This window comes from Equus quagga, chromosome 15, assembly GCF_021613505.1.
Source record: "Equus quagga isolate Etosha38 chromosome 15, UCLA_HA_Equagga_1.0, whole genome shotgun sequence".
NCBI classification, from domain to species: Eukaryota; Metazoa; Chordata; class Mammalia; order Perissodactyla; family Equidae; genus Equus; species Equus quagga.
This window is the reverse complement of record NC_060281.1, coordinates 7340266-7368130: the sequence shown is the minus strand read 5'-3', so window position 1 is coordinate 7368130 and position 27865 is coordinate 7340266. Positions and strand designations below refer to the sequence as shown.

General features: G+C 41.6%; 1 protein-coding gene across 1 annotated transcript in view; it reads right to left on the bottom strand.

Moving 5' to 3' along the window:
- EYS (eyes shut homolog) overlaps positions 1-27865 on the bottom strand; it is a 1407877-nt gene that overhangs the window by 75092 nt on the left and 1304920 nt on the right. Inside the window, 1 exon segment of the mRNA XM_046639782.1 lies at positions 9316-9498. Within this exon segment, the coding sequence (XP_046495738.1) occupies positions 9316-9498 (183 nt within the window).

Here is a 27865-nt window from a genome sequence, read left to right as displayed (position 1 = left end):
TGGTGATGGCAAGGATGACAAAAAATGGAAACAAGGTGGAGGATGCCGCCATGGATATTCTGGAAGGAAAGATCAAAGAGGTTGAGACACGGTTGCCAGGCCATTCTCAGCCGTCTCAGATGGTTCTTAGAAGTGTGCCATGCGGTTGGGGTGGATGGTGGGAACGTAATAGATCTTAAACATATAAAACCTTTGGAGGAAAAATAAAACAAAATGTTTGCCTCACAAGCATGTGATTATAGTTAAGTTCATGCATTTTCTTTCCTAAATTACTTAGAAGGATTTCCTGAATTTTTTGTTTTTAAACCTAAAGGTTTTCCTACTTACATCAGTGGTTGTTCAGCCTGGCTGGACCTTGTCAGTCAAACCTAACCTCTGACTTGATTGGTGAGTACAGACAGGAAGGGGAATGTTCTACATAGGAGGAGGAAGGGTATAAAAGGTTTCAGATAGTAGGCCCAGGGGAAATCGTGCAGGTCAGTTTGACCTGAAGGAAAAAGAGAAACAAAAGAAAGAGAGAAAATATGCAGAACTGTGCAGCAACCCTGCCCACCTTATGATTATTGTAATGGAATTCATATTCGAAAAAACCCTGCAAATTAAATAACAGTCATTAGAGGTGTTCTAATTAGCTTCATCCTGAAGGAAGGCCTGGAGAAGAGTGGCTAGCGGTTTGAGCCGAGGATTCGCTAACGAAGTCCTCAGAAAGAAGAAGACTCATGAGTAAAGGGACTGACTCAAGCCTGCTCACTGGAGAGAGTCTCTGGGCGCTCCTGTCCAGCTGCTCTCCCCACTGATTCTGGTCAATCGTTGCATGTTGTAAACCCTGAGGCTGCCCCTGCACGTGCTCTCGTGTGGTCTGCTTGGAAGGACGCCCCAGAAATTGGGACCCCTGGGCTGGGAGGAGGCAGAAGCTCACTGTAGTGCCCTGAGGGAGGGTTCAGAACCCTCTGGAAGGCTGTGCCCTGGGCTGCTCTGAGGGGACGTTGTGGGAATCTAAAACATTCATACAGACCATGCTGTGAAATCCCTGTTTATTTCCGCACTCACCACTTAATCCAAAGGTGAATAGTGTGACTTTTAACACCGTAGAAACATGATAATTCGCATTTGGTTGATCCAACATTCTGTTAATTCCAATAGAAAAAAGGAAACACTTCTGAAATATTTCCTTTAGAATGACATTTTGATTTATTCGTAGAGAAAGAGTGGACACAATTTGTTATTATTTTTTCAAACTATTCTTCCAATATGGTAAAGTATTACCACGCATTAAATTTAATTTCTCCCCCTAAAAATGATAAGGGACTTGGACCCACAGCGGGAAGCGGAGTCCCAGGTGTTCTGAGGACACGCGGTCTCATCTTGGGCTGTTTGCTAATTTAACTTCTTCTTATCTCCTTCTTTTGAAAAAATGGTAATGATAATACTAATACCTCACAGGACTGCTCTCTAGCAATGACTTCAAGTGTCTTCAAAGATCTTCCCAAATGCATTCAGATGTACTAAGTGACCAGTGGGTTTTCCCTCCCCGACCTTCCTTTCCCGTCTGAGGGAAACAGAAGACGTGGAGGGGCCACGGAGATGACGCTCTGACTTTCTGACTTTTCAGTCTGTGAGGCTTGCTTGGCGAACGGCTCCTGATTCCTGGGGGGCGTTCCCTTCTGAAGGAACCGTTCCTTTTGTGTAGACACTTTGTGGTATATTCGACTATAGTTCTATGGCCTGTAAAGCTTACAAATTTCTGAAAGAAGGAAACCGCCTTTTTGTCAAATATTGTCGACATTGTCATACAATGATGGTGACACAGAGACACCAAGATAAGCTCAACTGAGCTTTGGTTGCCTGTCCAAATGGCTATGAGAGGGTATATTCAGATTTTACAAAGAAAGCCAAATTAGATGTGGATGAAGAGATAAATAAGTGTGAATGATTTTAGGAAAATAACAGGAGAAACTTATGGAATTAGAATCAATGGTAAAGTGACGCAACAGAAAAATACATCTAGGTTAATATGTGAGAAGTAAGACCCCAAAGAATGGAAGTCTCCCCTACCAGAAGAATACGTATGGAGCGGTGTAGGATTCTGGACACCTGAGCCATCTTTACTCCGTATTCAGCAACAGTCTCTTCCTTCGCAGGTGCTAAACGAAAATTGAGATGCCTGGAGATTTTGAATGAACTCTTACGGAGCATACAGCCTCTGTTTATCTTAAGATCTGTGTCGCTTCTAATCATAGTGGCAAACTTTTAGCTTCCTGTTGGGTTGATATGACCATTAAGCTATGGACAGCCCAGGGCTTTGAAAGCATCAGAACCACACACAGCTGAGGCCACGATGCTTCTTCATTAGCCACGTGCACAATGGAGACCACATAGTGTCTACCTCAGGGGAGTAAAATGTGGGCAATGTAGACCCAGTGCTGTTTGTGGCCAAATCAAGAAAGGGTCCTGAATTCAGCCGTGCTAGTGGAAGGCAGTGGGGTGAGGGCGATGGCACCGACGAACGCAATGCCGGCTCAGAGCGCGGGAAAAGGCCATCAAACGTGATAGAAATTCCTGGGGTTACATATGGCCCATATTTTTCTATCTCTTGAACAAAAGGAGTTGAGACTAGAAAAAGCAGAAAGTCTGGCTGTCTCTTGCTGTCTGCTATGAGAGATGAGACCGTGAAAATGAGGGCAGCAAGCACTCGTTTGTGGGTAAACTTGAATTTCCATAAAATAGAACCACGTGTGCTTCCCCGCTGTGTCAAACACACAGTGTAGACGTGGGCTCTTGGTAGATGGATTTGCACTCGGCCCCTCCTCCTCTTTTGTCCTCTGAAAGTTCTTCTAGAGACCAAGTTTACCCCCATTGCCTTTGCTTAAAGGGACACTCCTCTCCGTACAAATTAAAAAACAGCGGGCGGGGTTTGCAAGGATCTACATCTTTTTGTTATTTTAAACCTTATTTGAGCACTGGTCAAATGTGACAATTTTCATGTATTTCTCAGTCGGTAAAGTGAATTGGCTTAACTTCCTCTTGGACTATCTTAAGAACTCAAATTATTTAATAACGTAGACAACTTGGACGTTACAGTCCAGAATATTTAATTTCAGGAAAACTAAGATTTCATAGTTTGAAGTTGTCAGGAAGAAACTCTCATGATTTCGAGTCACTCTGATGTGCTTACAGAAGAAAAGAACGAACGCTTTTTGCTGTAAAAAAAATACTGACTGTGCGCAGACGCTGTCAGTTCTGGTTGTACGTAACCGCCTCCCGCCGTGGAGTTGGGGGATGTGCGGCATTGAGGACGTGAACACAGCCTGCTCGCTCATGCCAGGCCTCTTCCTTCCTCCCGATCTGCACAAGGCTCTGTGAAGAGCAGGCTGAGCTGATTGGTTTCTGCAAAATGCCCTCCTTCATTTTTCTTTTTCTGTCCTGTAGATGACAGTCATTGCATTTTTCCAGAAAAACATCAAGCAAAATTTATGTGCTCTTCTTTCTGTTACACTTAATAAATAAGGCTTCAAGTAAATGAGAAACTGTTTGGCATGAAATGTGAGGTAACCTTTCATAATTACCGCAGCAGAGAACCTGCGCGCTGGAGACTGACAGAAAGCTACGCACATAAGGCACTTAGGCACATAGATAAATATCCGGGAAGTTCTATATGGATTTTTTTCTGAAAAATTCTGTCACTGTATTATACCTTTTTAATACGGGCTGTTGAGATTTTACCTTACATTTCAGTGATGTAAACACTGATACGTGGTGCCCCCTCTACCCTAAAGGTCCTGACTTCTTCACTGCACTCCAGACCCATCCATGCGTGCGCTGTGTCTGTGGCTAGCCAGGATAGCCTCTGTCGAGAGTCTTTCCGTCAGTGACAGAATCAATATGCCTGTAATTATTGATTTCTCACGCAGGATCCACCAGATGAATGATGCAGTTGGGGATACGAAAGACATTGAAGGCAAGGTTTGTCTGAAAGGAATTTAAGATTAACCTTGCTGAGGGATGAGATTACGATTAGGAAACCGCTGCTGTTCTGATGTTTTTGATTTATGAAAATGGTAACTTTGTATGATTCAAAGTAGCGATTGTGAATGACAAGACAGTACATATGAGGGCTGGCTCCGAATGACAAGACAGTACATATGGGGGTTGGCTCCGCGGTCGAGTGGTTAAGTTCATGTGCTCCGCTGCGGCGGCTCAGGGTTTGGATCCTGGGCGTGGACATGGCACTGCTTGTCAGGCCACGTTGAGGCGGTGTCCCACATCCCACAACTAGAAGGACCTGCATCTAAGATACACAACTGTGTACAGGGGGGGTTTGCGGTGATAAAGCAGGAAAAAAAAAAAAGTACATAATTAGGTACCAAATTATGGGCTATAAACTACAGGTTCCATACAGGCTTTGTGTAGACAGGATACAGGGAGACCTGAATTCATCAGGGGACATTGCTGGGTGGGCAGCATTGGAAGAGGAGAAGACAACCGGGCAGGCCTTCAGGCAAGAGGGAGCTGTGGAGGGGCGTGAATGGGGGTGATGGGTCCCAGATGAGTAAGCTGGCCGCTCACAGAGACTGCTGGGCTGGGGATTGGCTGGGCCCAGGCTGGGAGGGAATGCAACTGGGAGGCAGCGGGCTGCTGCAGCACTAACGGGAGAGGATTGGTCGAAAAGAAAGGGAAAGGATGAGAAACACACTAAGGGGAACAAATTCTCTAACTGTTGTAGCTGGGTGCGGCTTCTGCCTTCTGAATTCCATCTTTTCTATCACTTACATACTTCTTTTCATTCAATGATGTCTAGTTCCAGATATTAGATGCTGTGTGTACCAGACATGGTCTCTTTCCTCCGGTTCAGCACTGTTAGTTAACAAAATGTAAGTGCATATCTTGTGACTCTCTAAATCGATCGTAAGATTTAGTGTAACAGAGACCATGGGTTTTTGTATTCATTCTTTCAAAAACTGTCATGAGTGTCTATATATGACAGCCACTGTTGATATAAAAAAGAAAAGCCACTGTTCTGGTTCTCAAAGAGATCCAGACAAACAGTTATAATAAAATGTGATAATTGTTACTGGCAAATTGCAGTGAGATTAATTCTTAAATTTTCCTGGACGTGTTAAAAACTTCAAAGAAGAATGATCTTTTGAGCTGAGGCTTACAGGCTAGAAGTGTTCTGGAGGCTCAGGAAGATGGAACAGCCTGTGCAAAGGCACAGAAGTGGAGGACTCAGTGACGTGATACAGAATGTACGCATGTGCTACTATTGTTGAGTCAGGGTGAAATGAAGGAAAAAGAGATTGTGCAAATGGGCAGGGGCTGGATAAACGTCTGTGCAAATGATGCAGAGCATCTTAGGTGGCATGTTGTGATGAAGCATGCTGATTAGGCACGTTGTGTTTGGACTTGTAGACAAGTGGAGGATGGAGGGGAAGGGGTGTGACCGGGTGCGAAACTGGACAGGTGGACAGGAGGCTGTGGCACTTGCAACCGTCTGTGACAGATAAGCTGGGAGCGATGAGGAGGAGAAAGAACACAGAAGGAGAAAATACCAAAAGTAACTGGGAATGAAATGGACAGACCTTGGTGTTTAATTGAACGTGGGGGATAAAAGGGAGAGAAGGCAGGACCTTGTCTGTCTTGTTCATAACCGTATCTCCAGCATCTCAAAGAATGCCTCATTCAGGTTCCAGTAAATATTTGCCAAAACGAATGAAAGGCAGAAATCCAGAGGACTCCTGGGTTTCCGCCTGAAGCAGAACGTTTATGCCAGGTGTCAACCGAAGGGATGCAGAAGAGGGAGACGACATGTTCACCTGTGGACCACTGTGGGACGCACACGTGGTTTCTAGAAGAGTCAAACTATAAGCCACACATTGTAAGGAGTGAAGGGTAGAAAAGGACGAAGAGATGATGAAGGAAATGCCAGTATGACTGCAGAAGATGAGAAGAGGATTAGGTTAGGTAAAAAATCACAAGTCAAGAGAGACATTTTTGAGCTGCAATGTTTGCCAAGGGAATTTGTTTAGAGTTCAAAGGAATGAAGTCAGGCAAAATCAGTGCTCAGCTTTGGGGGGCTCAGGGAGGAGTACAGTAAGTGTTGGGGAATGACAGTCGCTCGCCTTTTTTTGTGGCCATGGCAGAAATGAGAGGTAGGCTTACATTTTAGGTTGTTATATCCACTCTGTGGCCTTGTGCATCTTAGCAGCAACAACCAGTATGCAGGTCAGAGACTGACGTTACCCAACAGCAAGAAAAACACCTAAATGTGGGGATTCCATTGCTCACAACACTGACTTGGATCATAGTTTCTTTTACAGAATAGATAATTGCAAATTGTGCGGTTAATATTAATCACAATAATATGTTTTAAAGGAATATGTATCTCTTTAATTAATAAGTTTATGCTACACAAATTGATGAATCATCCCTACATATGACATTATGGCAATAATTACGTACCTTGGTCTATCCCCGTGTATGGTCTAATTTAGCTGCTCCCTAGAGGTTTTGAGTGGTTGCTCTCAAATACTAGTTGCATAAAGAGCACCTAAGAGGCTTGATAAAATTCTGTCTGTTGATTCAGGAGGGCCTGGGAATTAGCATTTTCTCAAGCACCCTCAGAGGATTCTGATACAGGCCTGAAGAGGTCCCACGTGGAGAAACACGGCCTTATAAAGCTCCCCCGGGCTGCTTGCATTTTTTTTTTTAGCTGGTGTTCTTGCTCCCTCAGGTGGCACAAACTGGAATTGCAGGTGTCCGATTTCTCAGTTTCACCCATAAGAGGATGGAGCGCCATGATTTATCTGCCTGTTATCCAGCCTTTACTGAACCAGGCTCTCAAGCTACCAGCGCCAGTGCAGAATTAGCATTCATCTCCATACGTACAAAGCAGATGACAGAGAAGACCGGAAAATGTCACAGGTAAGAGTACACAGTTTACAAATGCTGTGGCCAAAATGTCACTTTAAGGTTTTCTGTTTGGAGACTTCAGAGGAGTCTTTAGCAGTGGGTACTGAAGACTGACTTGGCAGCAGCATTTTCATGGAACAAGTGTTTATTCTTTGCTCCGGTTCTCCCTCCGTGAATCTTTCAGGATTTAGAATTTCTGTTTTAAAACAAGACAGACCCAGGGTCTGTGACGCTCATTTAAATTTTTTCATTTGCCAAGTTGTTATTTTTTGGCTAATGAGAAAGATATAATTGGGGAACTTATGGTGAAGGGTGTGAGGATTGACCAGGTAGGGGTAGAAATTCCTCTTCCTTCCCTTCCTTCTGCCCTGCCTTCTGGCAGTCAGTCAATAGATATTCATTAAAACTGTCCGCGATTGGCTTCACATGGGATGCGGTGAGAACCAGGACCATTTCTATGAGGGAGGAGAGAAAGTCAGCCCACCATAGCCTGTAATCAAGGGTCCACGCCCTGAATGCTCAGAGGAAGGGGACATGGCCCCAAGGGGAGGGAGGGGCGAGCTATGGGGAAATCCGAACAGAGGAGACAGTGTCTGAAACCAAAGCCCGCAGAACAGGCTGCTCTTCAAGAACCTTTGTGCAACTGTGTTGCTGGGCTACATGTCATGCGATGATCTGTTCTCATCGTGGTTCTTCATTCATGGGATACTTTTTGTGTCGGGCAATGTGCTAAGTGTGGACATATAAAGTTGAACAGGGCTGCCATGGTCTCTGTCCACACAGCTCCCATTCTGTAGTGAAGACAGACAAGAAAACTCTATCCAAAAAAATAGATAAAAGAATTATGCGTTGAGGTAAGGGCTTCAGAGGCAATAAGCAGCTGGGGTGGAGAATAACTTGCATGGGGTGGGATAAGATCTACTTCTGTGAAGTGGCTGAGGAAGTGGTTTCCTGGAAAAAACCCAAACTACCATGTTTACTGGGTCCAGGGCTATTGTAAGTGCTTTTCATATGTTAACTGTGTTAATGCTCACAACTCTTAGAGAATGTACCATTAGTATACTCATTGGATAGGTGAGGAAACGGAGGCACAGAGACAGTAAGTAAGTGGACATGTAATTTGTAAGTGGTGGAGACTGGATTCACGTCTACATTGCCAGGCCCCAGAGCCTGCTCTCTTGACCACCCTGATGGCATTTCCTGTCAAGGCAGAGGGAAGAGCACGCAGGAAGCCTCTGAGCCAGGAAAGCTGATGGTTAAGGCACTGGAAGGGAGAGGAGTGGAGGTGGCGCAGAGGCCTGGGCGAGGCCAGGGAGAGAGGCGGGGCTGGGGCCGGAGCCTCTGAGAACATGGAAGGAGGTGTGGATTTCCTTCCGAGGGCAGTGGGACATCACAGGGGGGTTTAGGCAAGGTACAAGTATGACAATATTGCTTTGAAAGAGGTAACTTGCTGCCACTCAGAGGACGCGCTGCAGGGGGAAAGGCAGGAGGGATGCCGTGGGGAGGGGTCGGGAGGTTTTGGTGATGGAGATAGGGAAGAGATTCCAAGAGATCTCCGAGGGAGAGTGAACAGCACTTCACATGATGAAGGTGGAGGCAGCGGGAGACTGACACACCACACCTCACTTGGTGTGTGAGCCCCTTTCAGACATGTGTTAGTACAGAAACCGGTGTGCAATCTGAGAAGACAGTCAGGTGGCGAGTTGAAAAGAACAGAGGATATTGTTTACCCTGCACGAGAGAACCACTGACCGTTGGGAGGAAGGTCTGGTTCTGGTGTAACAGGTGGATTTCACAGGTGAGGATGCTGGGCGCAGAGAAGGTAAGTGATTAATTGCCGACGGGGGAGTAATGTACACGGGCTTTTCCTTGATCCCACACATGCGTAACTGCTTTCTACTTAAGACAGACAGATTTCACTTGTAAGTTCATCTCCCATGAATTCTAGGGTACTGGAGTCTTTGCTACAGGCTGAGTACTTTCTTAATTCTTCACTCCTTTCACGTGGAATGGTTTTCTTGGAGGGTAACCATTCCCATCCCATAACACATGGTAAAATGATGTTCCTTCTGAGAATCTCCCTTCTCTCCTTATATATGGAAACGGAACGAAACAGAAGAAAGGACCAGTCAAAAGGCTCACTTCTCGTGGCCTTGTTTACCTCCACTGCCTTATGCCCGCCTGCAGGAATTCCTGCCCTTGATCAAGAGGCAGCCCTGCTGGGAACAGGGCTTCAGGAAGGCTCAGGACCACGCTGGACTACCAGGAACACACTCGAGGCAGAAACTCGGATGCTTCCTCTAGGCATCTGTCTCCTTCCTCCGCAGCCAGTTAGAATGTCCCTGAAGACTCGCTACACTATCGTAAAGGAGCTGAGCAAGTCCTAGAGGGTTTGGTGACTCTTACCATGGCCCTTCTGTCCGGTGAAAAATATCAAGTTGTTTTGTAGGGCCGAGTGGTTGTTCGCCAGCTGAAACGTCACGTGGAATTCATAGTCAAAGCCGATGTCTGGGACCCGTGAATAAGCCAGGAATGAAGTGTACCCAAAGGCATCCGTGCCACTGAAGCTGGGCTGAGTGATATTAATAGCTGTGGAAAAACCCAAACCAAACAGTTAAAATAAACCTGTACATGGACTGGTAAAGCAGGGTTAGGTTTTGCTGATGCATCTGGCTAGATAGTCTGTTTACTATCACATTCATTGTACTTATGTGCCCTTCAGCATTGAGCAACGAAGTGACTCAATAGGGAATTTCGAAACCAGAACAAAGGATGTGCAGGGTTTTGAATCCTGTATAGAACCCTTTCACTCACATATACATCATGAACAATTTACTTAAAAAGCAAAGCCCTATATTTTGAAGATTGCTTTTAGAAACAGAAAAGATCACTGGCAGCCAGAGCATTTGCCCAGGATCTTTGTGAACATGATTTGGCGTCAAACACTGAGCATAACTTAGGGGGGACCTCCCAGCTCAGGACAAACTGCTTTTCTAGTCCTGCTCCTTTGTAAGAGCCAAAGCCACAGGTCAGGGGCAGGAAAGCCAAGAAATGGGCAGGAAATTGATTAGGAACGACCAGAACTTTTCTTTAAGTAAAAATCATTGTTTAAAAGAAATGTGCATCCTTACTCTGTCGAGATGCTTGTTACATAATCAAAGCATGGGTTTCAACAGGACTGAAACTGTAGGGAGATTTAGTAGAAACAAGAACTGGTGAAAAACAGAAGTTCAAGAGCCAGGGTGGACAAAACAGAATTTAATTGAAGGTGGCTATTAGCCCACCAGCCGCCTCTCTTTCTCTTTTTGTCCCGCCTCTAATCTTCTGGTATCCAACTGTTCTCTTTCATTGCTCTGTTTCCATTGCAAATAGCCCCGGCAGGCTTTTTAGTTCCCCACCCAAGGGGACCACAGGGAACAGGAAGGGGGCTTTTGACCCCCACCCTTGTCTGTTATGGATGGTGTTCCTAGATTAAAGGAAGTTCCTTAGATCTGTTCTTATTGGTTCAAGACGGCTTGATGGAGGCAAGAAGGGCTTGTCTTGGTGGCCTTACGTTGTCCCCTTCTTCTCAAGAGATGGGGGCTCTCCTGGGAAGCTGTAAAACTAGAATTTTCCCAAGCCTTAAGAAATATCCTCACTCTGGTACCCGATGCTTAAAACAAAAGAGCTGTTTATGCCTGGTTATGATTGTTTATACAGCAAATAATTGTGCTAACCTGGGAAAAGGATTCCACTTATCAGAGGCTTTTATTTTTGTTTGTTTCATATAACTATTCAAATAGGGTATTTGTATGGAATAAGCTGGATATTTCATTTTGATATTTTATTAAAATCTTATCAGTTTATTCCTTGGAATGTGTGGCCAAAGATAAGTGTAATTTTTCTCAAAACTCACCAGAATCTGAAGTGGGATTTTGAAACCTAGCATCTCTTATACTTATTTTTATCTAAGGAAGTAATGTATGGCTTGTGTCCCAGAAATAGTCATGCTCTTCCCATCAGCTGTTTCCCTTTCAGCCGTCCTGTAGGTCAGGTGGTTGGGGGAAGTGAAGGGTATGGGAATGAAAATAGAAATACTGACAGTCTCTTAATGTTGGCAATAAAATCAATGAAAATAGAATTTAACTAAATTTAATACCAAATAGAAAGAGGAATGACTTTCTTTTTTAACATTTCTTCCTGTTGATAATTTACAACCGAGTCTACTTAAAGGTTTAGTAAACTTAGGTTCGATCAACAAACACATACGCCTCACACGTATTGCACCGTGAGACCCTGTGCTAGATGTGGTGACACAAAGATAATGAAGCATGACCCTGCTGTCAAGGACTAGTGGTCGATAAATGTATCCAACTGAACTGGACAGAAGGTGAGGCTTGGCTGAGGAGCAGCAACTCGCCTGGCAGACGGAAAGGAAGGATCATTTCCGGTAGAAAGAACAGTGTGTTCTAAGGTGGGGAGGCCACAATGGCGTGTCATACTCAGGGAGCTCATGGAGTGTGCAAATTGCAGAATGGAGCATAAAAAGGAGGAGCGCGAGCAGGTGAAATGAAAGTCAGACAGAGTCAGATGATGAAGGCTCGACATTTCCTCCATAATCTTTGAGTAGTTGGGCATGGAGCAAAATTGCCTTTTAGAAATGTCACTCCAGTGACGAAATGTGAAGCTCAGACGAGGTGGAGAGAGCTGGAGGGCCAAACTTTGGTCAAAATGAGAATGAGGGCTTTTATGATATCAAGAAATATAACAATGAGTTAAACTTACGCTGAACTGGAAATGTAAGGACACTTATGGGTAACTCATAGAAAAAGGTAATGGTGTGCTATTTATCTAAACAGTTAGTGTTATCAGTGCTGGGATCCAATCAGAATTAAGTTTATGACACAATTTTATACCACTAAAAAGAAGTACGATGTATACTGAACGTTGAGTATAACTAGCCCACAGGAGTGGATCTGTGTGTGTTCAGCATTTCTTAGTCTAAAGCTGTGCTTCAAACAACACGGCAACTCATCACATGTGGCTGGGACTGTAGCCAGGCCTGATGAGATGGGCTTAGTATGGCGAGAAGAATTCATAATATTTTTATATGTGTTAAATATTAGGTTAAATAAGATATATTATTAAAATAAATTTCACCTGTTTTTTTTACTTTTAAAAATAAGGCTACTGGAAAACAAAATTACATGGGCAGCTAACGTTCTATTTCTCCTGAATCACACAGCAGAGAGAAGCATGTGTCTCTTGGCAGGTAAGTTCTTTCTTTAAACCCTTAGTTGTGACCTACGTCAAGGGGCTTTGACTTTTGGTACTTTGAGCTGTAGAAAGACAGGGCCTCTCGGGGAGCACTAGGAATCAGGAGAAGGGGTCAGAGATGCCCAGCCCACCGCTGAGAGGCCCCTGCGTCCTCACTCACTCTGTCTCCATCACGTTGGATCAGGCAGGAGAACATGGAGGGACCCAGCTTAGGAGAAAGATGACTTTCCACCTTACAAATGATTCTTTCCAATTCTTTAAAGTATGCCCTTCATGATCTTTAACCAGGCAACATTTGGTTAATTTGATTACTCTGTTACACAAATTCCCAGATCAGACTTCTGGGCGCATGAGTTGTCATCAAAGCAGGAGACTGAACAGATTGTAATGGGAATACGTTAGGGCGAGTAAACGTATTTTTTTCTTCCCTCTGTAATCCCTAGCTGCCTCATGGCTTCCATATGTGAATTTAGGCATTTCTTTTCCTTCAGTTCTTTTAAAGTTACAGCAATGGATTGTGAACGTGAGGAAGGTAGACGGATGCTGGGATTTGAATGAAAAGTTAATTATTTAGTATGTGGACGAAGTGAGCAAAACCGCTCACAGCTGTCTGGGGACATTTCAGGCAGTCAAAAGGCCTTACGTATCTCAACACCATTGAGAGCCATTAAAAATCTGACAAACTGTCAACAAAGGGCGACTGTCAAAATCTTTTCTGTAATGTAGTGCTACGTTGTAGGCGCAATGTAGAATCTTTGCACAGGTTATATGATGCTTACAGAACATATTTTAGCAAAAATTACCACAAAGAGGGTAAACTTCTGTTTTCTAGAAAATTTACTAGGCAAATTTTTCTCATTCCCAATAAGGGCCGAGAAATAAGGCATTATTGTTTTAAATGTAACTGTGCTATTTTTTTTTAAAAAGATATTCTGTAGTTGATGCTTTTAATCTGAATTACTGAAGTTTTGTGCACAGAGTGACCAAGATGAGCTGCTGGGATGTGTGAAGACACACACAGAGCTGAGGGCAGAGCATCTTCCCTCACCTCTGCAGTCCACCTGAAGCCGCCAGCTGGCATGAGACGTGAGCCACGTCATCGTGCCTGAGGGCAGGCCGCTGGGCAGCCAGTGAGGCTTGCCTCTGGATTTCCTCACTTCCCGTGTAAACTCGGGCAAGTTAACTTCTCTGTTTTAGTTTCTTCATCTGTAAGATGAAGGGAGTGAGAGTACCTAACTTTTTGTGAAGAGGGAGAAGGAAACACCCCTGAGCTAACCACACAGCTCAAGCACGCAGACCTCTTGCACCAGCCCTGCAACTCGACCACCTTTTCCAGTCTCCAAGGCAACTAATTTATACCTCTTCTAACATCTAATATTCATCTTCTCTCTCTCAGTTAAAAATCTTTCTTCTTATTTCACTGAGAAAAATAAAATCTAGGAAGAGAGAACTACCCCATCCTTCTACCATCCAATCCTCCCACGCTCCAATCGTCCATTTTGATCCATTGCTCCGCCTTCCCTCTGGTCCAATGCTGACTTCGCCTGGGTATCGGGTCCACTGCTCATTTACACAAGGGCATCACTTCCGCAATTCTTTCCTATTTCCCAAGAGACACCAAATTCTTCTTCTCTACTGAGTCATTCCCTTCAACATCAAATACTCTAGAATATCTCCGTCTGGAAAACTGCTTTCCTCAGCTCCACGTTCCTCTCTAGCTACTCCTTGTTTCTCTGCTTGTCATTATAGTAAGACTCTTCTAAAGAGTGTCTGTATTGACTCAAATGTTTACCACCCATTCACTCTTGATTTCATTCCAGTCAGGTTGTCTTCTCTCCTTCCTTTGAAACTTCTCATGTTAAGGTCACCAGTGACCACCATCTTTCTAAATTCAATGCCAGTTCGATGTTTTCATCTTACTCAGTGTCTCAGAAGCAGTTGACGTAATTGATTATGTTTTTCTCTTGAAACGCTTTCTTCTCGTGGTTTCTGTGATGCTGCATTCTTCTAGCATTCGTCCTGCCTTAAACTGCTTCTCATCTCTCTCCTTTTCTTCCAGTTGTCTCCGTCTACCGTCATTCCCGACTTCATCATATGTACCATCTACAGGAGGTTGACTCCTGAATAATAGTCTCCATCCTTGACTTCTTTCCAGAGCTCCAGATTCACTAGATATTTGACATACATTTGTATGTCCAAGAGGAATTTCAGACTGAACGTACAGGACAGAATTCTCTATTCTCATATCTTTACAACCCTGTCTCCCAAGCCAATCCCTTTCCCAGTCTTGCCTGTCTTTGTTCAGAACAAAAACTAGTCATCATCCTTAAATTGTTTCTCTCTCTGCCACCTTAACTGGTCACCTGGCAAATCCTGTTAACTTTATTTTCAGAATACATCCTGAATCCTACTACTTCTCGTCCTCCATCAATGCCGCCAAAGTTCAGTGCGCCCTCTCTAGCTTGGCTACTGCAGTTTCTTCATCACTGGTCTCCTTTTTTGCCACTTTTGTCTTCTTACAATCTCTTTTCCCTATTGTAGCCACTGCTGTCTTTTCAATATTAATTGCATATTGAAAGTCCTCCAGTGTTTTCCTTCGAAGTTGCATATAAACAAAACTCCTTCATACAGCCTAAAGCCCCTACTTTCCAAATCTATTTTATATTCACTTCTTGCTCATTCTGCTCTGACCCTGCTGACTTCTTTGTGTTTCTAAACAAACCAAATATGCTCCTAGCTCAGGGCTTCTGCTCCTTTCTTTTCCACTTTGGGGGGAAACATATTCTCCCCAAAGATGCGTGGGCTGCGCCCTCACTTCCTTCAAGACTGTGCTCCACTGTCGGCTCTTCACAGGGGTCTTCCCTGACCGTCCTGTTAAACTGCTCATCTCCCTCCCCCATCACTCTCTAGTTCCTTCCCCTGCTTGGCTCACCACAGCCGTTACATGACTGACTATTTATTTGTTTGCTTTGTATTGTCTTTCTCCCCAGTCAGATTGTAGGTCCTGACAACAGCACGTGCAACAGTGCCTGGCTCAAGTGGGTGCAGAGTACACATTTATCAAATGATTGAATGGATGCATATAAAGAGCTTAACGTGATGTTGAAAAAATAGTGACATGTATATATATAAGTTCTTTTTCTGCTGTTATTGCTTAATATCTTAACTGTTCTCTTCTTATGTGACTAGGGGAAAAATTGGAGCTGTTGGATGAAGTTGGGAAATAGAATTTGTACACCATCACCAATACTGATCATGGCTTGTTTGGATTTGTTTTTTTGCATTTTTCTAGTCATTTGCCTCTAAAGAATAAGAATGTTTCTGGATTCTTGAAAAGATATTAGAATCTTAATTCTTCTAGTGTGGGGAAAAATTCAGCTAATAAACTATGTACTGATACTGAAAATCAAAGCATACAGACCTCCAACTTGACAAATCAGTTGTTTTTTATAACAAGGCTGTATAATTATAACTGTAATTTCATAAGCTTTATCTTATAAACATTATTTTCTGTTTAATATTTGATAATAATGTCTCTTGTGACTTGTAAGCTAAAAACACTAAATACGTTTCTTTTGACGATGGTTTTTGACAGACAGTTTTGGCTTTTATATGACGAAATAGCGTCTGATTCCCTCAGAATCTTGTTTAAAATTTTACCATCTGGACTTGGAAAAAGTTCCTTAAAGAAGAATTCTTGAAAATGTCCAGTGTTGGGCCAGCCCTGTGGTGTAGTGCTTATGTTTGCATGCTCTACCTTGGCAGCCCGGGGTTCGCGGGTTCAGATGCTGGGTGTGAACCTAAACACCACTCATCCAGCCATGTTGTGACAGTGTCCCACATGTGAAGTGGAGGAAGATGGGCATGGATGCTAGCTCGGGGACAATCTTCCACAAGCAAAAAGAGGAAGACTGGTAACAGAAGTTAGCTCAGGGAGAATCTTCCTCACCAAAAGAAAAGAAAAGAAAATGTACAGTATCTTCAGGATGGTTTGTCCTGTCTAAAGGTATTTTTTTTTTTAAATGAGGCACATTGCTCTATTTTATACAAATACAAAAGGCAAGAAGAACAGGATCTGTTTTTACTTGGATTCTGTTTTCTCTCTGTAGGCTGCGGCACATACCCTCCACAGACGGACACCAGGGAGTGCTGCGCTGGTGGCAATCCAGGTCAGCTCTTCCTCCTCTGCTGTGTAGTTTATTGAAGCAGGCAGATGGTCGATGGATTTTCCCCTGGAAACTGCTGATTTTGAAAGACTCCAGTGTGCCAGTCTCACAAGTGTGGTGTTGGGCAGCATATAGTCCCTCGAAATATACATTTAACATTGCCAGGAAAATTAACATACCCTTATAAAATGGAGAAATTTGCAAAAATACAAGATGAGTGCTGGCTTCTCCAGTTTTCTTTTGTAGATTTGAGTATAAATGTCTTTCCTTTCTCTCTGTTCTTAACTCCTTAGAAAGATAGCAATGGATTTAGCTCAATGTCCTGCTGAAATGCAATTAGATTATAAAACCATGTACACAGTTTTTGTTGTTGTTTCTATTTCTGTTGTTGAAGGAGCTCCTTGTGGAATATGCTTCCACACTGTTCAGCATTCTCAGTTAGAAATAAAAAAGTGGTAATCTCCAAATGTGATTTTCGTTTAAAGAGAATAGAAATTAGGTTTCTTCTGAGACGTTGCTAACAGTCATAGGTGATGGTGGCTTGTACAGGAAATACACACTTACCTATTCTTCGTGGACTAAGATGGCACTCAGTACGTGAGTAAATCAAGCTCTGTGTTCAAATGGATATATAATATTCAATTCACCCACAGGTAACAACATGAACTAAAGAGCATTGGTGAATTACCAATTCCTGCTTATACTAAATCATTCAAACATTCTATGTAGATAGAGAATTCCTAGCATTCTCACTTCCCTAATCGTCAGAGAAAAGCTAAGAACAAACGGAATTTTACATTAAGATAAGGACACTGATGAAAATATAGAGCCTCATCATTCCCACCAGCAAAAGAAATCATAAATGATCAGAATCTGAAGCAGCACATTCTTTTTCACTGCATGATTCTTAGCAATTAGTGCCATCTTCTGGCTTCTCAAAGTACTGCTTTAAATCTAAACCTGGTACTAATAGGATTTTTATAGTACTATGAAGTAAGAAAAAAAAATCTCGAAATGTAGGGGTTCACATTGTAATATCCACATTACAGTTTATGGCATAAACTTTGAGAAGGTAAAATTTTCATGTATCTTCTCTATAATTCACATTATATAAACTGTGTAGATTTATATTGGATTAAATACCCTTTGCAGTTTATTGTGATAAAGGAAACTTCACAGATATTACACACATGGAATATTCCAGAACTGATGTGTTTTGAACACTTTTTTCATTGCTAACTCATGACTTTCTTTATGCAGGGGATTTTTAGTTATAATTAAGAAACGTTGAGGTTGGAGTGGATCATCATTCAAGTTCAGTGGAAATTCTTTTTAGCTTTTTAATCAATAATTTTTTAAATTATGGATCTATAAATGTACTTTTCTATATTCCAAAGGAATAAAAACGATAGCAATTCTAATACCTACAATATTCCAGTTGCTGGATGCCCTGTCTAAATTATTTCATTTCTCACAGCCCCTCAATGAGATGTTCTGATTCCTATATTATTGCATCTTATAGGTGAAGAAAGAGGGGCTCGGAGAGGTGAAGTCAGAGAGCTAAGAAATGGCAGAGTCGGGATTTGAGCCCAGGTTCATTTGACTCCAAAGTCTGTGCTCTCTCTAATGATGCTGGGTATTCATGGCATGGGCTGATTAAAAGCTACTGACAGATGTTTATATTGTTAAAGTTTGTACCCTTCACAAATTGATTTTATACAACTTTATTCTTTCCCCCCCCCCCCCCCCCCCCCCAAGTCCTGGGCCATGGACTCTTGAAAATTGATAGGACTTTTCTACTCCCTCTTCCATATTCCCTCAACAGAAACGTAAATCCGTATTGACTACCTTGCTGTGCCAAGCACTTAAATGGTACCCAATATATACCAGTGAACTTATTAACAGATAGGTTGTCATAGGAGCTCAATTGTTTTCCAATGTGCAGAGAACATGAAAGAAAAATAGTGGTTAAAAAGATGAGTATATCTTCAAAGGTTTCTAAGGCTTGAAGGTTTGTGTGCGCGCACACACACACGTATGTATACATATATATTCCAGAGAATTAACTACAAGTTTCATTTTTGGTTTTGTTATTGTGTAACTGTGTAGAAACAGCTTAGGAAAAGCAAAAACCTAACAAGGACCAAAAGTAATAAGGCTGATTTATCAAAGAGTAACATGTACTCTAACTGTGAGAGAGAGAAAAGAAAAAATTTTTTACTGGAGATTCTAGAGGGAATGCTCTATTTTAAAGACATCTGCGGTTTTGCTGTTGAAGTGCTGGAAAAAAGCAGTTTCCGGCAAAATACTAACTCGTTTCTGGGGACCACAACCCAGGATATTTCAAATGCCTTTCATAAAGGGGAGATTTTATATCCATAAATATGGCATGCAGATCATTCTAAGTCATATTACTAATAAAACAAAGAAAAATTATTAGCCATAATTTATGAGGTTGAAAATTCATGTGTGCACACCCGCATCACAAGCCCTTTAGCAGTCTACCGCAGCCAAAGGAACCCTCTTCAGAAGACTCTGAATTCATGAAGTAAAATACATAGGATTATGAAAGAAACCAGCTTTTCTGAAATATAGTTAAAATATAACAAGTTTGTAATAAAGTAAAATTATGCTTCTTTCATAATGCATTTCAATAAAATCTAGTAGCAGGTACCATAACCACAGTAATTTCAAATTGTGAGGAGCACAAATATTTTCGTACAGGGTATAGCAATTGGAATGTGATGGAAAAGCACCTGATTTCTCTCAGCGACAAAGTAACAAGTACTGACAATACCTCTGTGGTTTGTGGCCGACATTCATAATTAAGAATTTGTTACATTTCTGTTGGAGGTTGTGAAAAGATGTCCTTGTTTCTCATCCACATTCTCCCTGCGCTGACCTGCAGGATTGCCTGAGCTCTGCCAGCACCCTTCTCCTCACCTGCGGCCGTTCTCCCACCTGCAGAGTCTCCCCCTTCCCACTGGGCCTACCTTGTCCTACTCTGTCTGCCAGGTCCTCCGTGTGATACAACTTCAAAGATGCCAGTTTTGAGGTCCGGCTTAGAGGCAGGTCAGTTCTTTTCTTGAGCAGCTAAGTCCACACCCCAAGCACTTCCCTTGTCGGGCTCCAGACCATCATACATCGCCCTGACCGCCTGGGGCCAGGTGCCAGACATTAGGGACAGCCCCTGGGACCCGGGCCTGAAGACACTATTCAAATTAGCCAAGCCCCAGGGAGCCCCCAAACCTAACTCACCCCACCCCCTCGCCGCATGTGCGCGCCCCCTGCCCCTCAGGCTGCCTGCTCCCCAGACCCAGTCCAACTCCCAGGGACCCTGCTGGTGACCTTCTTTCGTTCGGAGCTGTGAGTAACCAAAAGCTGTGCCTTGCATCTGTTGGAGTGTGTTGTCCTTCCATCCGAAAAAATCTTTAACTCTTATAGAAATCCCTGATTTCCCCCTGGCGTTTCCTCTCTCTCTTTTTCTTCTTGACGTTTTTGTTTGTTTTGGTTAATTTTCCCATAACACCCACTATCTTTTAGCAACTCACTATGGTGTCTCCTCCTACCCTGGACTGAGAGGGCCACCAAGGTAGGATTTCGTCGTTTTTATTTTCTGCAGTGTCCCAAGCACTTGGCACAGCACCTGGCACATCGCAAGCTCTCCACGTGCGACTACTGAATCAATTCTCGCACCTGCCCCCTGGCCCGCTGTGACCAGCCAGGCTGGCCAGCACCTTCGGTTGACTGGCGACAACCCTGGTGGGACCACTGCTGGGTCTCTTGGTAAGAACTTTCTCCTTAGGGTGACTAAAGCTTCTAAACTAGCATGGCTGAGAGTCCTGGACAGGGGAAAAGTTGTGAGTGGGTCTTCGGGGTAATCATGGCAGGGACTGCCCTTCTGCTATGCCCTGGTTTCGGAAGCTGTGTGATACAGCTGTGGAAGATGCAGCCCTGTAATTGGTTATGGTTTCAAAGCACACATGGTGTCTTGCCAGACAACATCACCACCCTGAAAGGTGGCCCAGGTGGTGGTGTCACAGACTATTTTGCCATTCTAAAAGACCAACAGCTTCTGGATGATGGGTTTCATGACAAGAGAAGCATCTGCCATTGCCTGATTTCTTTCCCTGGAAAGTAAGTCGTTGATCAGAAGTGGGCATGCAGGATACCATGATGGTTTGTACTGCATTGACTAAGTTCATCTACAGGAGTGCTGGAAGAAGCATGATCTGTAGAGCCAGTAATCAGGATGGTAGGACAGATTTTTGCTACTAACGCAGTGTAATCACCTGCCACTGGTGGCTAGGTAGTCCTCCTTAAGCCCTGAGACCATATCAGTGGTCAGGGTTGTTCATAGCCATTGGGATGTGAGGATTCAGAAGTGCCACTTCTGAAGTTATTCCTATCAGGGAAGCCAATGTTGAGGCTCGCACGGCCTCCCTTCTCCCATAGCCATTTCCACATGCTGCCAGATTGCAGCCTAAAATCTTCTAACAATTCTTGTTTCTTCCATCAAAAAATATTTGTAATATTTTTCCCACATTCCTTCCGGGTAATAGGTGTCATTGTTCTTTCTAGGTTTTGACAGTCTGAGGAGAGTGCTTTATCTAGATAGTATTTTAATCGCATTTCCCTCATTACTCTTGAGTTTGAGCTTCTTTTACTTGTTGGCCATCTGCATAGTCTTGTGTGAAATATCTGTTAATAGCCTTTACTCATTTTTCTTTTGAGTTTTCTTAATTTTGACAACTCTTAAGAGTGTTCCCAATACTATATTACTCTTTTGTCTGTCACATTGCAGAGTTTTTCCAAATCTATTGTTTTTCTACTGACTTTAGATGTGATATCCTTTGCAACTCAAAAGTTTATTTTTTTTGTATTATCCAAAAATTTTCTTTTGTACCTCCAGAATTTTCTGTCTTGGTTAAGCACCCTTCCCTCAACCTTAGATTGTACATATAGTTTCCAAGATTTGGTTCTAAGACACTTACTGATTTATATTTTATATTTAAGCCTTTAATAATTCTGGCTTTTATTTTAATACATAATGTAAGAGAGGCGAGGCCCAACTTAATCTTTTCTGAGTTGGAGAGCAGTTCCATTTATTACATAAAACATTCTCTCACAATTGAATAAAACAGCAATTTTGTCATCTATGCCTTCTCATATAAGCTGGGATCTTTTCCTGGGTTTTCTCTTTGTCCTGCTGATCTAATGTGGCTCTTACCATGCCAGTTCCACATTTGTTTTTTTTTTTTAAAGATTTTATTTTTTCCTTTTTCTCCCCAAAGCCACCCGGTACATAGTTGCATATTCTTCGTTGTGGGTCCTTCTAGTTGTGGCACGTGGGACGCTGCCTCAGTGTGGTCTGATGTCCGTGCCCAGGATTCGAACCCAACGAAACACTGGGCCGCCTGCTTCAGAGTGCGCGAACTTAACCACTCGGCCACGGGGCCAGCCCTGCCAGTTCCACATTTGTAATGATGAAGGTGGTTTAGTGTGTGTTCTTATATGTGGCAAAGCAAGTTCCCCTCACATTTCTTCTTTTTTCATATTTTTATTGGATATTAATGGATTGCTATTATGTATATTATTCTATGTCAGGTTCAAAAGCTTGGAAATTTTATTGGAATTATATATTTTATATGCTACATTTGATAAAATTGGAATTTTCTTCTCATCCAAGAATGTTTTTTTTTCCTCGCCATTTATGTATCATTTTATCATCATTAAGGTTTTATAATTTTCTACGTAGAAGTCATGCACCTTTCTCATCAAATTTATTCCCAGTAGTTTGTGACTTTTTTTGGTCACAATTGTGAGTGGAAAAAATTTCTTATTTTTACATTTAGGTAGACTTTATTAGTGTAATAAGATATTAAAATGGAATTTCCAGTTGAAATACAAGGAAAATAGAAATGAGATATCAAATTGAGGTGACCAGGATTTACAAAGTGAGTGGCTAAAAGCCAGCTGGTGACTCTTGAATTTTCCACCTCACTGAGGGTATAAAAGGCTTATAGAGCCCTTTTCCCCTCACGCTTCACTTCAAGTCAAGAGAGAGGGGTTTTAGGAACACAACTTGGAGAGCTTAATGTGTGTGCCTCAAGTCTGAGATGCTTAGAAAAGTCTAAAGAGGTGAGAGATTGGTTGACACCCTCTCAGGGAGGGAGCTAACGAGAGTCTGATTCTTGCCTGGGCTTGGCCAGCACCACTGGAGTTCGCCAGGGAAAGGACATGTGCACCTCATCCCGGGGTCTGATGTGAGTCATGTGTGGGGTGGAGAGACAGTGAGGTGTTTTTCTTCAATTATGACCAAAGGATCCACCGCAAGAGGCGAAGAGCCCTCAGCAGGGAAATCTGGAGGTGTCACTGGATTGCTAGAGGCACAACCAGCTGGAACAGAGGTGCCTTTTCCCAGGGCAGAGAAAATTGCAGGGGAGAGATTGCCAGCTATGGGGTTTCCAAAGGACCCATGGAAGTGCCGCACAAGACAATTTGGACCTGCTGGATGCAGAGAGCAGTGAAGCTAAATCAACTCAACCCTGTCAGTCAAGAAAGAAGTTCCCTGTCTCCCTTCCTCTCCCTGAGCTCCATGCTGATCAGTCAGGAACTACAGTTAGCAAAAGAGGGGAGGAAGGGTTCGTTTTCCTTTACTCTGACTTTAGACTTTCTATCTGACTTGACCCCAAAAGGGGAAGGAAAAAGCATGAAGTTTAAAGCACATGGAAGATTTGCCAATCATATAAAAATGGACAACCTAACTACCAAATGGAACTGATGTTTGTGACCCTGGAATGGCCGTGTCTAAATTTCCATTTGAGGGAAAAAGGAAGAACTAACATCACTGAGCAAATTTAAAGGGAGAATGGAAGACCAAGTAAAGTCGCTAAATGTTTCCATATGACTATGCTAGGATGAAGAAGGCTATTGATATTTACTTTTTGTCTTGTAACTAGTGACAGCACCAAATTTTCTTATTTAAGTGATATCAGCAAGAAATGGATTTGGATTTTCTTCGATTATTTAATTCTTTTTCTCATTGCTTTCGTTTGAACTGTCCCAAGACAATGGTGAATAGTAATGGTAACAGCAGGCATCCGTGTCAAGTTCTGATTTTAACTAAAAAGGTTTTAATGTTTCCCCACTAGGAATAATGTATGCTGTTGGTTTTAAGCTAGACTTTATTAAATTCTAGTATTTTTATTCCATTTTTAGTTTCTATTTCTATTTTCTGATTTCCTTAATAAAATAATAAAACAATAAAGCACATCTGCTGAATTTGATTAGATGCGTTATCTACATCTATCAAATGACATTTCAGTGTCTATTGATGTTATCATAAAATAGCTCCCTTTAGTTTATCTATTAGATTTGGAATTATGTTGATGAATTTCCTGGTATTGAATCATCCTTGTAGTCTTAGAGTATTTCCAACTTAGTCGTAATGTGTAATATTTTGGTACATTGTTGGATTGCATTTGGTAATATTTACCTTTTTTTTTTTTTTTTTTTGCCTCTAAAGTCATTTAGAGAGATTGGTCTATAGTTTTCTTGTACTAATGTCATGCTGGTCTAATAAAATAAATTGAGAAGCATCCTCCTTTTTCTATGGTTTGGAATAATGTAAGTAAGACTGAAATAATCTGTTTTTAATAGATAAGATAATCTGTAAGCATGTATCATTGTGGTGACTTTTTAAGTAGTAGATATTTAATTACCTTCCAGATGCTAATATATTAATTAAAAAATTATTTTTCACTCATTGGGTCAATTTGGATAATTATGTCTTGCTAGAAAAACATGCATATTTTCCAAGTTTTAAATATTGTTTACTAGAGACATACATGTTCTATTCTCGATTTTAAAAACATTTCTTCTTTATCTATGATCATGTTACATTGTCATTCCTAACCGTATTTTTAATCTTTTTACTTTAATCAGACTCTGGAGGAATTTAATTTTTTTTGACTTTGCAAAAGAACCAAGGTCTTGTATACTTTGTTTTATTTATATTTTATTCATTTCAATTTCATCAATTCCATTTTTAAAATTTATTTTTTTTTGAGGAAGATTAGCCCTGAGCTAACATCTGCCGCCAATGCTCCTCTTTTTGCTGCGGAAGACCGGCCCTGAGCTAACATCCGTGCCCATCTTCCTCTACTTTATATGTGGGATGCCTGCCGCAGCATGGCTTGCAGAGCAGTGCCTTGTCCGCACCTGGGATCCGAACCAGTGAACCCCGGGCTGCCAAAGCAGAACGTGTGCACTTAACCGCTGTGCCACCGGGCCGGCCCCCAAATTTATTTTTGTTTATTTCTGTATTTTATGTCTTAAGATGAACACTTACTTCCTACATAGACTTTTTTACTTGTATATTGTGAAATGATTACCACAATGTCTAGTTAACATTTGTCACCTTACATAGTTAGAAAAATTTTTTTTCTTGTGATGAGAACTTTTAAGATCTACTCTCTTAGCAGCTGCCAAAAATGTGGGAAAACAAAGTCAAAAAAAGATAAATGGATTCCATTTTATTGATATACTGCATTTTGGTTATCCATTCTTCTGTTGAGTACATTTGGGTTGCTGCCATGTTTTTGCTGTTATGAATAATGCCCTGATGAACTTTCCTACACAGGTTTTGGTAGGGATGTATGTTTTATTTCTCTTGGTTGTATACTAGGAGTGGAATTGCTGGGTCACATGCTAACTCTGTGTTTGACATTTAGAGGAATTGCCAAGTTTTCCAAATTGACTGCACCATCTAGAGTCCTACCGACAATATGTGAAGAACTGATACATGCTACAACATGGACGAACTTCAAAAGCGTTAAACTAAGTCAAAAAAGCCAGTCACAAAAGGCGGTATGTGATATGATCCCATTTATATTAAATGTCCAGAGTAGGCAAATCCTTAGAAACAGAAAGTGCATTAGTGGTTACCAGGGGCTGGGGAAGGGAGTGATGGAGAGAGAAAGCTAATGGCTACATGGTTCTTCTCAGGATGACGAAAACTGTTCTCAAATTAGAGAGTGGTGATGATGGCACTGAATTGTACACTTTAAAAGAGTACATTTTATGGTAAGTAAATTGTATTTCATTAAAGCTGTTGTTAAAGAAAAAAGACAAATGGAGAACAGGGAAAATCCTTTTTGTCACAAGGCACATGACAGCCCAAACGCATTTTTCCTAATTACAAAGAGCTCCTTCAGAAACATAAGGCAAGGACAGTCAATCTCAGCAGCCTTATGCTGGCGAATATTTAGCAACTCTGGCGGCGGTGGGGGGAGGGGGGGGTGGGGGCTTGGCGAGAAAAGCCCTTAATTGTAGCTTTACTTGATTTTCATGCTGTAAATTTCCTACTGTGGTTGATTTCAAGCTATTATTAATAACATCGACTCCAGCACACATCGCATTCAAGTGAAAATGGGCACAAAATGTGAATGGGAGAGTCACAGAGAAATACGAATGACCCATAAACACACTGCTCGACCACACTTAGAGATAAAGGAACAACCATGAGATCATTTTTTGTGATTTTTTTAATCCCATGTGATTAAAAGGTTAGGGGAAAAGTTGTCTCCTATTTTGGTGGGAACATATATTATTTGAAGGGCAATTTGGCAAAATCTCTCAAAATTAAACATGAACATGTCATATGACCCAGTAGTTCCTCTGACAGAAAATTTCCTTCTGCTGATGCCTTTCTGGGGAAATAGAAATCCTGAATGCTCTTGGGGAACATAAGCTGTAAACGTTTCGTCTTTTACAAAAAAGAATGCCAAGCCTCTAACGAAATGAAAAAAAGAAAAAGAAAAAGCAACTCATATAAAGTTATTGGCAATAACATGGACTGTGAATAGCACCATGGAATTTTTATGAAATGTCAGCTATTAGTTTAATTGGAGCAAAAAGAAGGAAAAAAGTGAGCAATAATGAAATAAACATGGTCTCTCAGAAATTAATGCTTAAAAATGGCAATAGTCATTGTTCAAAAAGTAGAAAAAAACAATAAATCTATTTACCTATGTAAAAAAATCATATCTATGGTTACGGTATGGGAAAGCAACTAAGGAGCAATTATGACAGAGTGAAGATTTTCAAAATAGGAACAGTGGGGCTGGATTCATTAGGATTTCTGTTGCTTGGGGAATGGTGGCAGACCCCTTTGTCAGCCAAGTGCATGAATTTAATGCATTCTTTCAGCAAATATTTATTGGTCTACTAACACAGTATGTGAAAATCCCAGCACACGATGACTCTGAGGGACATAAAAATGAATGGGACCTAGTCCTTTGCTATAACTTGGCCTTCTGTCATTATCTGATTTTGTTTTTAAGTGAAAAGAATTTTTTCCTCCTTTTTCCCTATCCCCACCTTTCAAACAATAAATTTGAGGCTAAGGACTCTGTTTGTTTGGTATTCCCCACAGCATCTGGCACTATGACCTTCCATGAATTCCCAGGTGGCAGTCAATCTGTATTTGTTGACAATATTATCTTATACTGACAATAATTTGAACTCAAAAAATAAAGTCTAGAAATATTTTGTAAAACAGAATAGCAATTTGAACATGCTCTGAAGCTATTACAGCCTTCACAGAGACCAGTGTGCCTTTGTTTTTCTGCTTGTCTACACGTACTGTGTCCTTGAGCAGCCTGGCGAAAGTTAAAACCAGTTTGCAAATGGATGGGGATTTTCTCTTCTGAGTGGAGAATTTTGTTACTGACTTTTTTTCCTTGCTACATCAACAAAGCTGAGTCATTCATCTAAAATGAAGCTGATTACCTCTGTTTGTGTCTCTTTCAGTTCGCATTCTGAGAGGTGGGGGTGGCAAACACGTGTCCAGCCTGTGTTCTGGACAAGGAGCAAGAAAGCGAGAAATATGTAAAGACTGTAAGTAATTGCAGAGTAACCAAATGGCACCCTAAGCTGATGAGGCAAAGGCTTGAAGTTAAGGTTGATAATTTAGATAACAAATTTTTCTTATATTTAACTTTCTATTGAAGTATGGCAAGTTTACTAATCAAAAGTGTGCAGTTTACCAAGTGAATTTGTCATTTCTGTGTAACCATCCTCCATGTTAAGAGTTGCTGGATTGTTTGTTATTATTTTGTTTGGGATTTTGCATCAATAGTCACGACTGGCCTGTCATTTGTTTTTCTTGTTGAGTTGAATATCTAGACCGTTCTTGTCTCATGGAAGAGGTTGGAAGTTTTCCCTCTTGTTTTATTCACTTTAGTTTATATGAGACTGGTGCTATTTCTTCCTTAAATAACCAGAAGAATTCATCAGGGAAGGCACATGAATTTTGAGTTTTCTTAGTGGCAAGATTTTTAATTAGGAATTTAATTACAGGACTATTTGTGTTTGTTATTTCTTCTTATGTCAGTTTTAATTAATTGTGTTTTACTAAGATTTTATGCAGTTTATATAATTTTTCAATTATATTGACATGAAGTGGTTCATCATATCCCCTTAATATCTGTATAATTTGAAGTGATGTCTATGTCTTACTGATTTTTAAA